At 30.6% G+C, this 15,562-nt stretch overlaps 1 protein-coding gene across 1 annotated transcript in view; it reads left to right on the top strand.

The window, feature by feature from the left end:
* LOC118197742 (uncharacterized) overlaps positions 1-15,562 on the top strand; it is an 84,261-nt gene that overhangs the window by 14,191 nt on the left and 54,508 nt on the right. Inside the window, exons 5-6 of the mRNA XM_035369283.2 lie at positions 9,890-9,981; positions 14,035-14,194. Of these exons, the coding sequence (XP_035225174.2) occupies positions 9,890-9,981; positions 14,035-14,194 (252 nt within the window). The remainder of the gene's footprint in view (positions 1-9,889; positions 9,982-14,034; positions 14,195-15,562) is intronic.

Consider the following 15,562-nt stretch of genomic DNA (forward strand, 5'->3'; position numbering starts at 1 on the left):
TTCAGTTTTAGCAGACCGAGTCCAGAAACATGTAAAACTGAAGCAGAGTTTGCTAACTGTCGTGATTTAGGCAGGAGTCTCCTGATTTCCGACCATACTCCCGCCAACCGTATTTACAATATATTTCTGCCAACTTTCTCTTATTCTTAAAATTTCTTATGATTTTTATGTAACTTTGCTTAATACTTCATTATTTAATGTAGCTTGGATTAATGTGTTATTATTTGCACCCAGAAATGTTATTTTTAGCATCTGAAAGTACATGGTTTTTCTGTACATTGTAAAGAACAAAAAGTTGTTTCATCAGTGAGACATTATGGCGTTTTTTCGCTTTGTGTGTGATAGAATATGTGTCTGAAAATGTCATGTTCCAGTTCTTGAATGAGCATCAAGTGCTGCTGTTATTCATCAGTATAAGAGCCTATGAGCACAGAGCAAGATCAAGATTGTTATTTCATTTTTCTCTGTGTGCTGTGAGTTTCATAAATAGTTTAACAAATTCAGATACTTTGTCTTAGTTATGTCTGCAAGAAAAGGTAAATTACTCTTGTATGTTTCAAAAATCATACCCAAATAACTTTCCTTCTTTTCATCAAGGCAGTGGTATTGCATTTGTGATGTGCACAGCTTGTCATTGTGTATTTTTCGATTTCGCTCAGTGAAAGGGCCAATATTCTTAAGAATGTTCTTAACATGTTCTTAAACAAGGAGAATGTATGGGATTTTTTTTAAAAATAAAATCTAGAATTTTCAGAAATTGAATGTAGTTTAATTTCTGTATCCACTTTAGAGGAAGATCTGATAGGCTTTCTTATAGCACAGCTAATTATTAAATCTTTGAAAGAAAATGTAATTTCTAGATAACTGCTAGCACTCGGTGCTGACAATGCATCAGTAATAATAAGCTTGCAAACTGGTGTTGTAGGCATCTTAAAAAAAGAGAATCCTGATTTGCAAATTATGAGGTGCAACCGTCACTTAAATTTTGTGGCTGAAAAGGGACAACTTCTTTACCAGTAAGTGTAGATGAACACATTCTTGATATTTATTATTATTTTGAAAAGAATTCTGAAAGGAAGGAAAAATTTAAACGATTCCAACATTACACAGCTGTGTAATACTGAAATAAGAACATTTTGAAACTTGTAACAAAGCATTGAAAGGCAACATCTGAAGCCAAAAAGTGATAAAAAAGGTGGGGGCCTACAAATGACAATGAAATGAAAATATTTCTTTTGCTCCATGTTTACAGGAACATTCAGAAGCCATAGTCTCAATGCTTTGGCCAAAAAAGATATGTCTTGAAACTCCATTCTTTCAAAAAGTTATGTCCTATGACAGATTTTCAATGATAAGAAAATATTTACATTTTGTAAACAATGAAGAAGTTGACTCTAAAATACACCCTAATGCAAAACTGCAAGAATTTGACCCATTTTTCAGTTTCTCAATGCCAAATTTTGTTTACTTTACATCCCTGATCGTAATGCCACTATTGATGAAAGCCTGGTTCTATATAAGTGTAGACTGGGATGGATTCAGTAAAGATCTTGCCTCTAAAAAGATCTTGGTTTGGCATAAAAACAGTTATGCTGTGCGAGAGTAAGATTGGGTACATTTTTTTTTTCAAGCATCATCTACACAGGAAAGGGCACAAAGCTTGACAGCAAATATGCACATCTCGGCATATCTGGTCGAGTAGTTATGCCACTGATGAAATCTCTGTTAGGCAAAAGATATTGTTTGGTCACAGATAATTATTATACTTCTCCAGAGTTAACTGATGAGCTTGTGCAATAATAGTCTACAGATATATAATACAGAACTGTAGAGGCAATATTCTTAAGAAACTTAACCATTCGATTTCAAAAAAAAAAAAAAAAAAAAAGAAAGAAAGAAAGGTAACGGTCTGGCTTTTCAGCATGGGAAAGACATAGTCCTGAAATGGCATGACAAGAAAGACGCATTTACCTGCTTTTTTCAGTCCAAGCTGCAGAAATGATTGTGATGGAAGATTGGAAGAAGTGAAAGAAACTGAAACCTAAAAAGTAGTTGCTGACTATGACAACACTGATCAACACCTTACAGACTACCCCACTGTTAGAAAACGTGGAAAAAATACTAAAGAGATAAAGATATTTTTCCATGTTTTGGATCAAGCACTTTGGAATTCCTTTATTATTTATCAGTCACCAGGTGGTAGAAAAAATAATATGGATTACAGAATCTAAATTGTGGAATAAATCATTGAAGATAATAAGCCATACATTCTGCCGACAGGACCACTATGAACTTGTTGTGACTTATGTGTCGACACTGTCCCGAACACATTCCACCAATGAAGAAAAAGGCTACTACAACCAGACATTGTTTCCTTTGTTGTCGTAAAACTGATGAAAAGGGAAAGAGGATACGTCACAAAACTCGATTTCATTGTAAAGACTGTGATGTACGCATGTGTGATGTGTCATGTTTTCATATAATACCATATTGTAAAGGATTTGTGAAATTCAAAGGAATTTGAGACACATGGAATTCATGGCAGTTGATATGAATAATAATATTGTTGTATTAGTTTAACTCTATTTATCTTGAAAATTATGTCATTTGATTTATTTTGCTATAATTTGAGCAAAAATTACTATAATCCATTAACATTTCCCATATATGTGAAAATATTGCATATAATAGTTATTTCATTAAAAAATTTTTTTAAAAAAATTATCTATTTCTAACATTTTGATGATTTCTAACTCTTTAACAAACAAAATTAAAGAGAAAAAAAATTGTCATTTTTGGCACATTTTTCTCAAATATATTCCACAGGCAAGGGGTTAAAATAAAAATGAAACTAAATAAAAAGAGAAATTATAACATGTGAATGAAATAGAAAGTTAAAAATGAAATGTTTGTTATGAAAATAGAGAGTTAGAATATGTGTGTGAAATAAAATAAGTAACATTAGAGCAACAAAATTTTTCTGAAATGAAAACTTATATATATATTAGAGTAACTAAAGCTTAGAACTGAAAAAATATATTTGACATACTTAGTTGCTAAGCCTAAAATGTGCTAAATAACCAGGGCTGTGGAGTCGGGTAGATTTTGGGGTAAAAGGAGTCGAAACTGGAGTCACTAAAAACAGGTCGACTTCGACTCCAGATTTTGTTAAAAAGTTTGAATTTGAAATGAAATTAAAATGAATTGAAAAAATTAATGATAAGCTGAGTTATTATTTTTATTTATGGACTATATACATTAATAAATAATTATTTTCTATATTATTGACACATTAATAAATAAATATAAGGGAGAATGATGGATGTGATATTTGCCATTAGTGATTAAACTGATTCATTTAGTTACAAATCTCACTGGTAAATTTAGGTAAGCAGCAATAGCAGCAAGAACTCCCACAATTGATGCCATTCTTAGGAAGCGAGCAGGAAAAAGAGCAATTATTGATCAAGCAACGCGATAAGAAATACATATTTGATGATAAAGAGGTTACTAGAATTAAGAACTTTTTTAGAAGATTCAGAACTTCAGATTAGAAACTTGTTATTCCTACTCTGGTTTGCTGTCTTGCCAACAAACTATATCTTCCACTTTTTTTTCATTTATTATAATAATACAAGAAAAGTACAAAAACAGGCACATTTCGTTCACCAGCTGAACTGTATGTATCTGCATGGGATGAAGTTGAGTGATATGAAATTAAATGCAGAGCCAGTTTTAATTAGATTTTACAGAACAAACATTGTTTGAAAGTGCTTTTACTTCTAATACGTACTGTTACATCATCAAAACATTTTTTTTTATTAAAAAAAAAAGGAATGCAGTTGCATGTCTTGACAGTCTGTGTAAAAAATAAATATGAAGGAAAATAAAATATCGGTACTTAACCATTTTGCCTAGCGCAGGCAATAAAGTTGTCAAAAATGATACATCCAATGTCAAACAGCATATCCCGCCTGGTAACCTTTTACCGCAACATCTTCAAAACAAGTCGCAGCCATTTGTTATGTCACGTCTTTTTTCTAATGTGTCAAAAATGGATGATAAACCAATGAAAATTTAGGATTTGCTCAGAACAGAGAAAGAGTCTGTCACATTTTTTTTTTTTTCAAACAAAAGGGATTTTGCCTAAAATTGCTACTTGTGATAATAAAGAATCGGGAAATGAAATTGTAATTCAGAGACTAATTCAGTGCTGCTGCAACCTTTCAATTTGTCGCAGTAAAAGAACTACCTTCAAAGGCAAATGGTTTGAGTCATCGAAATTGAATTTCTTGAAGTGTGTGAGATTTATTTATGGTTGGAGCAAAGAATTAAGTTAAATGGTGTAAAATTCATTCAATTGGATATCGATCACGGAACATTTAGGAACTGGAATAACTACATGCACACGGTTTGTGTGGATTCTTTGCTTAAACGTCAACAACAGAAAATAGGAGGACCTGGTATGTTCGTCGAAGTGGACTAAAGTATGTTCACGAAAAGCAAAAACTCTGTGGGTCGGATTCTGCCACAACAGTGGATCTTTGGGGGAGCTTGCTGTAAAGCAAATGAATGTTTCCTTGTAAAGCTGCCAGACCGATCCATGAGCATTATCTTAGAAGCAATTAGGGAAAATATCAAAAAGGAACTGTAATATATTTGGATTCATGGAAATCATACTGCACTGAAAAACTGGAAGAGAAAAGTTTCAAACATTTCAAAGGGAATCATAAATAGAATTTTGTAGATCAAAAAACTGGAATGCAAATAGAAAGACTATGGGGTAGCCCCAAATTGCGAACTATGAAACACAGTGGAATGGCACATCATCATCTGAAAAGTTATCTCACAGAATTCATGTAGAGAAGGAAACAAAAGACTCATTTGAGAAAATTAAAAATGATATTAAAATGTTTGTGCCTCTAAATTAAAAAATTCTTAGAACTAACATTTGTTAACCTTTTGTTATGCCTATACTGTATGTTGTCGCCAATAAAGTCTGCTTAGTGAGATTTGTGCTGGCGAAATGGAAAAGTACCAAAATATCAACTAAACTGGGAGATAGAGGCCGACAAGTGCTGTGGAGTTTCAACAGGCATCCGGGAGTATTGTTTCAATGAATACCATTCGTAAGGAAGCACATCTGCTTGGTTTTCATGGTCGTGCTGGAGAGGATTGAAATAATCAGATTTTTTAATGAAATGTGTATGCAGAAATGACATCGAGAGGTTGCAGTAGGTATCATCAGAATACAGTAGGTATTCTGATGATGTATCATCACTATATGAATGAAGAGCTTGTCAGCATACTTTTCAATGTATGTTTATATTTATCCCTAATTATTATTTATCAATGATACATCTATTATGTCAGCATTCAGTTTATCTGTGGCTGAAAATGAAACTGCTACTTAAAGACATAAAGAGAAAGATTCCTATATACCTCTTTTTAGTAGCTCTGTTTTTGTGATTCCTTTTGCAGTTCTAATATATTAAATGAATATCTATGTTAACCCCAAAGTGATCTGTGGTGATTGGCTGTTGTGACAAAGCAGAAAAGTTATTCCAAACAGTTGTTCTTCCGAAACAAACTAATGTGTGATTGCAGCCTTGCAGACTCTACAGTGTTTTTGTGGGCACTGGAATTTTCCCGAGTGTGCGTTTTTTTCCAACTGGTGTGTTGCCGTGTCACCTAAAAGCCTATAAGGAAGATCATAGTGAAGTGATCGGCACACTGCTGTTGAGCTACTACTTGGTACATTTTCAGGATCGTGATGTTTAGTAACAGAAGCAATCAATTCTTCTGCCAGCATTCGTAAGAATTTTGAAAAGTTGTTTTGATATTTGGATTGAGCTTACGATACAAAACAAAGAGAATTGTAAAGAAACATGAGAACGCCTTTTTCTCCATTTGATAGGTTTTTAGAAAAATGAATAATATGAAAGATATTGTTCAGCAAGTTTTTAATATGTTGATTGTATTTAATTATGCACTTAGGCTTACAAACTTGCTGCACAGTTTTTAAATTTATTTTTCTAGTCTGGTCATTGTATATGGTGGATATCATTCAAACATCTTTCCATTTGAGAAATAGTACCTCACCTTTGCGCTGAAAATCAGATTCACCTATTTTCAATATGAGATCATTTAGTTCCTTTGGAAAACCCTTGTTCCTGTGTATACTACCATAAATACGCATTTTCTTCTTCAATAACTTTTCAGCTATCATAGTAATTGTCCATGTATACATGGTGCCATAAGTTTCTGTTTTTATTTAAAAGAAGTGAGAGAAAGACAGTTAAAACCATACCTTCTCTAGGATTCGAACCCAAGCCCATCACTACGGCAGTCAGGATCACTAAACATTATACCGGCTGGCAGCAAATTATTTTAAAGTTTGTTAAATACACTCACTTTCAAAAGTTAAGCATGAAGATGTAAAATGCAAAAAAATCAACAAATACTGCTTTGACACAAAATTTGGCAGGAAAGTAGCATATATATTTATGCATAAAACAAAGTCAATAATTATATATAGAAATGAAAACAATATTAAATTTTTGTAAGTTATCAGATAATGATATACTGGAGACTTAAACAGAATTATGTATAAAGTGAAAATAAATGGCATAAAATAAAAAATAAAGGACATTAATAGGATATGTGATCCCCCCTATCTGTATACAAAGTTTACACCTTGTGACCATGCTTTCAATTAGCTGGTCAACCACCGCAGAATTAAGCAATCGCCATTCTTCTTGTAGAGCAGTTTCCAGCTCAACAAGAGTGACTGGAGGTGGGAAATGTGAAGATATAGCATGGCCGAGAACATTCCAAAGATTTTCAATGAGATTAAGGTCGGGCAAATATGCTGGCCACGCCATACGCACAATCCCTTCACTCTCCAGGTAGTCATCGACGATGTCAGCTCTATGGGGACATGCGTTATTGTCCATTAAAACAAAAGTAGGGCCAACTGCTGCAGTGTACAATCATGCGTGATGTTTTGGGACTGATTACGTGTTCGTTGTTCATGCCATGTCCTTATACGCTTATTAAGAAAATAGCATTAAAAGAAAACATTTTAATTTTTCCATGTCAGATTTACTTTCCATTTTGGCGTCTTAAAAATATTTTGATTCTGAAAAATAAATATGATAGCAAATGCACAGTTTCCGAAGCACTTCCAGGCAAAAGCAAAACAGCTACTTAATTATTTAAAAATTAATTTCATCTGCCTTTTTTAATATTTTTTCATAACTTTGTTCCCATGTAGTTGTTTCAGAATATTCAAATGTGTGTCTTTTCTCTTAAAAAATCACTTTAAACTCTTCTTTTCTGAGTTTTTATTCAAAAATCTTCCAGCTTTTTGGTCATACGGAGTAGGATAATTTTTAGAGCTGGCATCTCAGAAGGTTTAAATGGATTTAAAAGCAAAATTTATCCTAAAATGTGATAAAATGAAAAAAAAAAAAAAAAAGTCTTCATGACATTAACACATAATGAGTGGGTTTTGTAGAGAATTTGTAATGAATTTGTTATTTTTTGGAGAATTTTTGTAAGAGCAGTAAAAAAATAGTTATTTGAATTTTCTTCTTTTGATGCTGGAAAGTCTTTTTCTTAACATGTTTATCTTCAGTTTATTTTTTCATCTTTTGACTAGACATAAAGTTGAAAATTGCAGAAGTGGTTTTAATCTTGTCACATGGACTGGCATCTGTAGAAAGGAATTTTTCTTTTAATAAAGAAATTGGAAACGGACAATTTAAAAGATTCATGTTATATATTTCAGTGTACCATACACAGGGCTAAGCATTTTGCCATCCTGTGCAATATCTATAGGTCCTGTGGTGAATTTGGCCTTTATGGGTTTTGTCCAGTATCTGTCCTCAATCCTAAAAATTTTATTAATCCCTAATCCTAAAATTTTAGTAATTCCTAATCTTTAAAGTCTGTTCTCAGTGTTTAATTAATTTCTAAAAATTATGCCACACTGGATGTGGCACTGGCCTTTATATTATTTCATATTTATTCTCAATATTCATTAATATTAAAAAAATAAAATTAGCATCTTCTATATATTCTAAATGCATGCAGTTCTTTAGAATAACAAAATCTTCAATTAAGTCTGAAATCCTAAAATGAAGAGAAAATTACTGAGAAAGAATATGATTACATAAAGAAAATTATTCTTCAAAGATATATTGTTAAAGAATTAACAAATTAGGAGATGAAGCAGACACTAGTGGGAGCAGTGATTTATTTATTGAAACAAATAAATGTATAAAAAGTGCTAAAGAGAGGAATGAAGTAAATTAACTAAAATATCTGGAAAATTTTCAAATTAAAAAGATGCATAAATATTTTGTTGTGAATTGTTACTTAGAAATATATATATGTTGTAGCTTTTTATGTGTAATTATCCTCATATCATTTTATAATTATCATAAATTAAATGAATAGAATCATTATCATAAATTAAATGCATAATTATGTTCAATATTAATTTATTTTATTCTTAGAATTGTATTATAAGACTGTATTGTAGGCTTAGAAGTGAAGTTCAGGTATCGATAATTGCTTTTGTTTATTAAATTCATTCTCATAGGTGCTTAATATTTTTCATTAAGGGTCATTATTAAAAGTCCTTAATTTTTATGCACAGAAATGTGTACAAAAGCTCTTTCTGTTTATGTCACTCTTTACTTGCTTTTGAACTTTAATGGTTACTCATTGATCTCACATCCTTTTACACCCTAGCTTATCTGTGAATGGTGATATATGATGTAAGTTTTACTTCCTGTATATGGCAGACCTTGTAAAAATAACCGCAAAGAGACAAGATCAGCACCTGGGAGGGAGAAAATGTGATAAGGATTACCAAGCAATGGGCTTGTTGAGATTTTTAGCATTCGGTTATAAATAGCAGGACATGAATTTATATCAGTGACAACCAGGAATAGAATTTGAAATGATGTGAATTCACATCAGCGGCAACCATTAATAGAATTGGAAATGGTTTGAACTCGCATCACTTGTCATGAATGTGTTATAATGAACTGTAAATAGCTTAACTTTAATACTTATATAATTTTATTTATTGATGCTTATTATTTACTTAATAATTAATAAACTAAATAAAGCAGCAAATATGTTTTATATATATATAGTCTACAAAACACGAGAAGTTCAACATAGATTTGTATTCTATTGATAAAAGAGGCTGTTTAGTTTGGTGTCTTTTTGATTTTCCTCTAATAGTGGTAAATGTGGTACAAATATACAATATTCAATTTGTTTTTTAGAATGTTCTCAATAAAGTCATTTCTTCCTAAAACTGTAGCTTTTGCATGCTTTGCTGTGATATTAAGTCACTCAAAATGAAAATAGAAACACTTGGAAACTTGGGAAGCCTAAATTAATGAAACTTCGAAACCCACTTGGAACATTTGGAAAGCTTAAATTAATTTTGTCTTTTGGAAATTTAAAATTTTCTGTATATTATTTTATACATATTTGTGATGAAAGATATATGTGATGAAAGGAATAGAATTTGAAATGATGTGAATTCACTGGATCTGTGTTGTTGTAGAAACCAGTATTAATTTTTATATTTTTGTGTGCATTTTCAGTTGTTTGTCAATTTTATTTCCTCTCACTAAGAGATTTTATTTTACATACTTTCAGAATTTGAACCAACCTCTGTGATTTTTAGTACTAAATCTGAAAATTCATGCTTTATGCACAAATAAACTTTCAATGCTAATTTCTTCATTTAAATGATGCCTGTAGACAAAACTTGTTTAATCACAATTCCTACTGTCTTGTTTATTGAGCAGTCTTCTTTCAATGTTCAATTCTTTAGAAACATTGTTTTAAACTTTTATAGAAAAGGCAAGTTTATCAAGTTGAGAAAGTGCTCGCCAAACGCATTGTTCATGGACATTCTGAATATCTTTTGAAATGGAAGGGATACCCTGAGTATGTTTTTCCTTTGTGTAGATTTTTTTCATGTAATATTCGTAAATTAATTTTGTCTTATAAAATTCTTAAATAATTTTTAAATCTCTATATTTTTGCATTAATTTTTATTTTCCTTCGTTGAACAGAATTCTGTATTATGGAAAAAAAATTAAACTGAAAAATATTTTTGCCATGATATATAAAATTAAATTTTTATGTTAATAAGTTGAGGATAAGCAGAAAGTTGTTTATCAGAGTAAGGTTATAGTTTGAATATATTATAAAAATAGAGCTAATTTAATTATTTATTTTCAAAGTTGTACACTAATTTTCTTTTCCAAAGCAAATTTATTTAATTTTGAAAAAAATCAAGGGTATAAATGTTCAAGTGATTTATTTTAAAGATTATTAAAGTTATTTAGCACATCGTATATATCACATGTTGCTGTTGAAAGCTACAGAATTAAACAATTCACTTTTCCATTATGAACTCTGATCTGTTTGATTAAGTGCAATGTACTTTTATTTGGAAGACGGTTTTAAAGAATGTATTATCATAATATTCAATTACAGAGAAAATATACAATCTAATTTAATGAGAAAAAATATTGCTAAAATTTATAAAGTAGTTGTAAAGTAGTGATGTTTATAAAGTAGTGAAATAAGAAAATTTTCATGAATGGAAATGTTCTATGTATATATAAGTGTATAAAAATAGTTTATGGTCTAATTAAAATAATGGGTGGAGTGGTAAAATAGTGGTAGCTTCATTTGATGCTGACGGTAAACTCATTGATTAATTAGGGGAAGTATATCATAAATGTTGTAGATAGAGTTAAATTACATTTCTACTGAAAATTTGAAGAAATGCATATATTCATGTGTAAAACTAAAATCAAAGGAAAGTAGAATTGAAAGTTATAACTATTTTTCTTGAATTGAGAGAAAAGAGAAATAAGGTTGTAATAATATTGTAATAATCTTTCTCATATCAGTTTTATTATAAGCTTAATGCATTTGGAAAATAAGCGAATAAAGATTAAATTTAAAAACCAGTAATAAATTTTCACAATAGACATAAATATCTAAATTAAAAAATGCCATAGATTTTGTAAATATTCTTCATATTATTAGATGTTTACATTGATATTGCAAATTGATAACATTGTAAGCGAAGCAGAGATTAAATGGCTATATGTTAGATTTTTGTAAATTGTAAATAGAATTAATTAAAAATTTACTTTTTCTTTAAAAAATTTTCAATTTAAATGTAAATGATCTCCTGTTAGTGGAAGAGAAAACTGTTTTCTATCACTGTTTGAAAAAATAAACTACCTCAGCTTAATATTCCTTGCAGTGAGAAGAGTTTTGAGTTAGTTTTCAACAAAACAACTTTCTGTATATTGCATTTTAAGTAGTTGAATCTAGATTTAAAAAAAACTTTCAGATGTCTGCATTATTATTTGTTAAACCATAATAATTTCATCATAATTGAACCATAAGAAACTATTATAGATATACAAATATGTCATAAATCATAAAAAATATATATTTATTTCTATGTGAAGATTTATTTAAAAATATGTACAAAGTATGTACAAAGTACTTATGTACAAAGTATAATTATGAAATTTTAAAAAGCTTATGTCCTGAAATAAATTCTAGTTTAGAAAAGAAATGTGATATGAATACCTTTGTTTGTTTCAGAGATTTTCCTCTCCAGTTCAAACAATTTCATTGCCAATATTTCAGAAAGCATTTTTAAATTCCATACCTGTTATTTCATATTTAATTTATAATTGTTTTTCCAGTTTTCATAGAGGGCATCTAAGATTGTGATTTATTGTATTTCTCCTTCATTAACAAACTCTGATTCATTGTTATCATATTCATTATTATCATATCATATTATACTTTAATAATCAAGAAATCAGTGTCAAGAGATAAATAATCTGAAAATTAGTAAGTTTTTGAAATTCAAATTTGGTAGCTTCTTTACAGAATTCATTATTACCCTTTTTTTGTGAAGAGTACTAAAGATAAAGAAGGGTTTATGTTGGATTATTTTCTCCTGTAGGTTGAAATAATGGTAATTTTAACTGTGAAGAGGGCTCAAATGAGACTTCAAAATGACTAGGATTATTTTAGTTACAGTGGCTTTGGCTAAGATGATTAATTATTGGCATATGGGTTGTTGTAAGGACATTTTCATCACTTTCTGTATGTGCATATGAATGAATGTTAGACAGTTTCACTTGAAAAGGCTTGCACAAGGGAACTTAGGCAGATAGCTCTAATGTGCTTTGCATAATTAAATAAATTAATCATTCTTTTAAATTCATTCGTATTTGCAGTTCATTATTTTCCTCAAATGTGTTTAGAATTCATAGTTTGCTTTGCATAATTAAATAATATAACCCTTATTTTAAATGCATGGGTATTTGCAGTTCATTATTTCTCTCACATGTCTTTGAAATTCATTGAAAAGGGTAAATGAATGTATTAATTTCTGCAGATTTACACAATGCTTCTAAAAAGATAACTCCTGTGAAGCTATATTATAAGCCGTAGCTAAGCAGCATCCACAGAATTTTTTTTTTTTAAGCGTAATGCTCAATTCCAGATAACTAATAAGTAAAAATAATATTTTTGTGATGCATACTTTCTAGTACCTAGTTAACTGTTTATCCTTAGCAGCCCTACAAGATGTTATCTGATAGACTGCAGAGAGTTATCTTACTTTCTGTGAAAGATACTAAATACTAAGCTTATCTGGAGAAAACAAGAACTTTTAATGAGTTTAATGCTTGTGCGTTTGTAAAGTTAAGACAAGACACTAGTGAACTGCAATAATAATAATTTTCAGAGTATGATAAGATTACATGAATTGCAGATAGAAATAAGTTGGCCAAAGCTTTATAACCCTTAAACTGTCTCGGCGAAAAGTAAAATCTACCAAAAATTTTAAAAGTGGAGAAAAGTAGACAATTTTGACAGTTCTTGGTACTTGCATATTTTCCCATCAACCATTTTTGACAAACAAAAAAATCTTGCCAAATAGTATGATTTAGCACTAATAATGCTAAAGTGTGACATAATGCATTCATAGATGTTTGCTATATTGCTCTATTTAACCCTCAATAAGTCAATTTAGTTTTTGTTAAGAACAGTGAAATTTAACTATTATTTTTATGTTTATACTCGTTAAAAAGTATGCATTAATAGGTATGATTCAGAGTTTGCATCTGTTAATTAACTAAATAATGAGCAATTCAATTTTTCAAACTTTTGCCAGAACGACTGACATAAGTTTGAGCTCCTGTTTATTTAAATGTTCTAGATGTTTTATATCCACAAAATGTATATGTCATTTAAGTAAGTAAGTAAAGAGCGATCTACTCCTTCCAAACTTTCTGACAGAATTATTGGCTCATATTTGTCATGATCTCTGCTAACTTTCATGGTCAATGGAAAAATATGTTAAGAACCCATTTCTTAAGATGATGATAAAATGCCGTTTCATTAACTTTGATGGAGAAAAATGGAAAATATTTATTAACCTGAAAAAAATCATTAAGTGAAATCAAGATTTGACTGCATAGTGCGAAATAAAATTTAGTTTCTCTTCCATGTCGTTAAAATCTTATGCACTAAAGTTTCCTAGAATGATATACTATTTTAAGAGCAGCTTTCAATTGACATTTCTTACAGTTAACATTTCAAAACATAGATTTTTTTAAACTGTTAATAAGTTGTAATGAATATCTATAAGATTTATTATTTACAAATGTATTTATTATGATATAGTAAATATTTTTTTCTACCAATTGAGTTGTCTACTCTTTGTATATTAACATTTCTATTATTAACAGTTTCTAATTTTCTCAACAGTAGTTAATGACAAAACTCATTCTTTTTCTAATTAATCAAGCATGAAACTATCCAGGAATTAGTGTGTGTAATCTAATAGCTATATTTTTTGTATTCTTTTCTTACATTTGAAATGTATTAAATATGTTGCACTTCATGATTTTAAAATTTACTTCAAATGAAAATTTTCCTTTAACACAGCTGTCAAAATAGCTGGGAACCTGAAGAAAATATACACAGCAAGGGTCTCTTACATGAATTTGAGAGAAGACAAGAACTTGAAGAAAAGAGGCATTCAACTTCAGGAAACCCTTACTTGCTAGGCAGATGTGCAACTAAAAATGTGAAAGTAACATCTAGTGTATGTTTTCTTGGTACTACTTGATTTTAATGATCTCCATTATCAAAAATATCACTAGATTTAAACTGTTCTCATGTAGTTTGTGGCTGCTATTCTCTGCTATTACTTTTAATGTGGCATAAAAAGGCTTATCTTTCTCAGAGGATTTCTGTCCCATGAATTCTAAAAGGCACGACTCTAGATAATGTCGGCTCATACGCCTTTGCTTTTTGTTTCCCCATTTAACAGAGCCCCACAATCTTTTCACATTTTGAGTGTAAGCAGAGTTGTTGGATCAACAGAATTACATTTGTGATTCACTGTTAAATGGCTGAAACCAGCCTTTTCAAGCTCTTCTGTTTTATAGGCTCACCAACAATCTGAATATATTGTCAGTCCTTTCATTACATGATCTACAATTGTTGATATTAGTGTGCTTACTTCCTAATTTGGAATGTGAACAAGAAAGCACTCATCACTTTCATGGCAAAAGCCGCCAAATATCCACTGTTGTGAAAGTACACTGCCAGCGTTTTTTTCCCCCCCCTGTACGAACAAACTGGAGTCAGTTTCAACTATTTTTCCAGACTCACCTGTTTGTCCTATAGGTTAATCTAAGTAAATCTAGCAAATAAACCTCTCTTATAAAATTGTTCTAGTCAGTCATGGTATTTTGACACATGTTGAGGTGTTGATTGCAAGGATGGTGAAAATTCCTAATAATTTATATGAAATACCTTATATTCCTTATCCTTATATGAATACTTTGGTTTGCTGATTTGTCTTACTCTAATTTGATTGGCTAATAATGATTTATCTATTCACATTTTCAAAATTTATTGCTTTGAAATATTTGTTTATTGCAAATAAATGTTTGTGAATTAATTGTTATAAATTAAAAGCTGTTCGAAAGAACTGATATTTTCAAATTATCCACATGGCCCACCAGCGGCCGAGCAGTAAAGTCATTGAGCACTGGTAGTTCGGTGAGGTTCGAATCCCACGAACGGGCTGGCTGCATGGATGTTTTCGTGGTTTTCACAATGTGTAACATGTATATGAGCCAGTTTCCCTTAGAAAGTCCTCCACGAAGGCATCACTCCCCTTAGGCAGATAGCCCTAGTGTGCTTTGCCGTAATTAAATACACACACACACAAATTATCCACACCTATTGAAAAGTATTCATGAAGCAAGGTGTTTTGGTGCCAAAAAAGGCATCTGATAATGTGACCAAAGTGTATATATGTGGCAACCTCAGTATGCAAGTACGTGCAGCAGGTGAGTGTTGATTTTCATGTTTCCATTCTGAAATTTGATAGTCACTAATGTTTGTTTTTGTTGCACTGAGTGCATTTTTTATTCTTGTAAGGAGTTGTAGTGGAGCTGTG

This window comes from Stegodyphus dumicola, chromosome 3 (assembly GCF_044657685.1).
Source record: "Stegodyphus dumicola isolate Sdum_Otavi_A_Nest chromosome 3, ASM4465768v1".
Lineage (NCBI taxonomy): Eukaryota > Metazoa > Arthropoda > Arachnida > Araneae > Eresidae > Stegodyphus > Stegodyphus dumicola.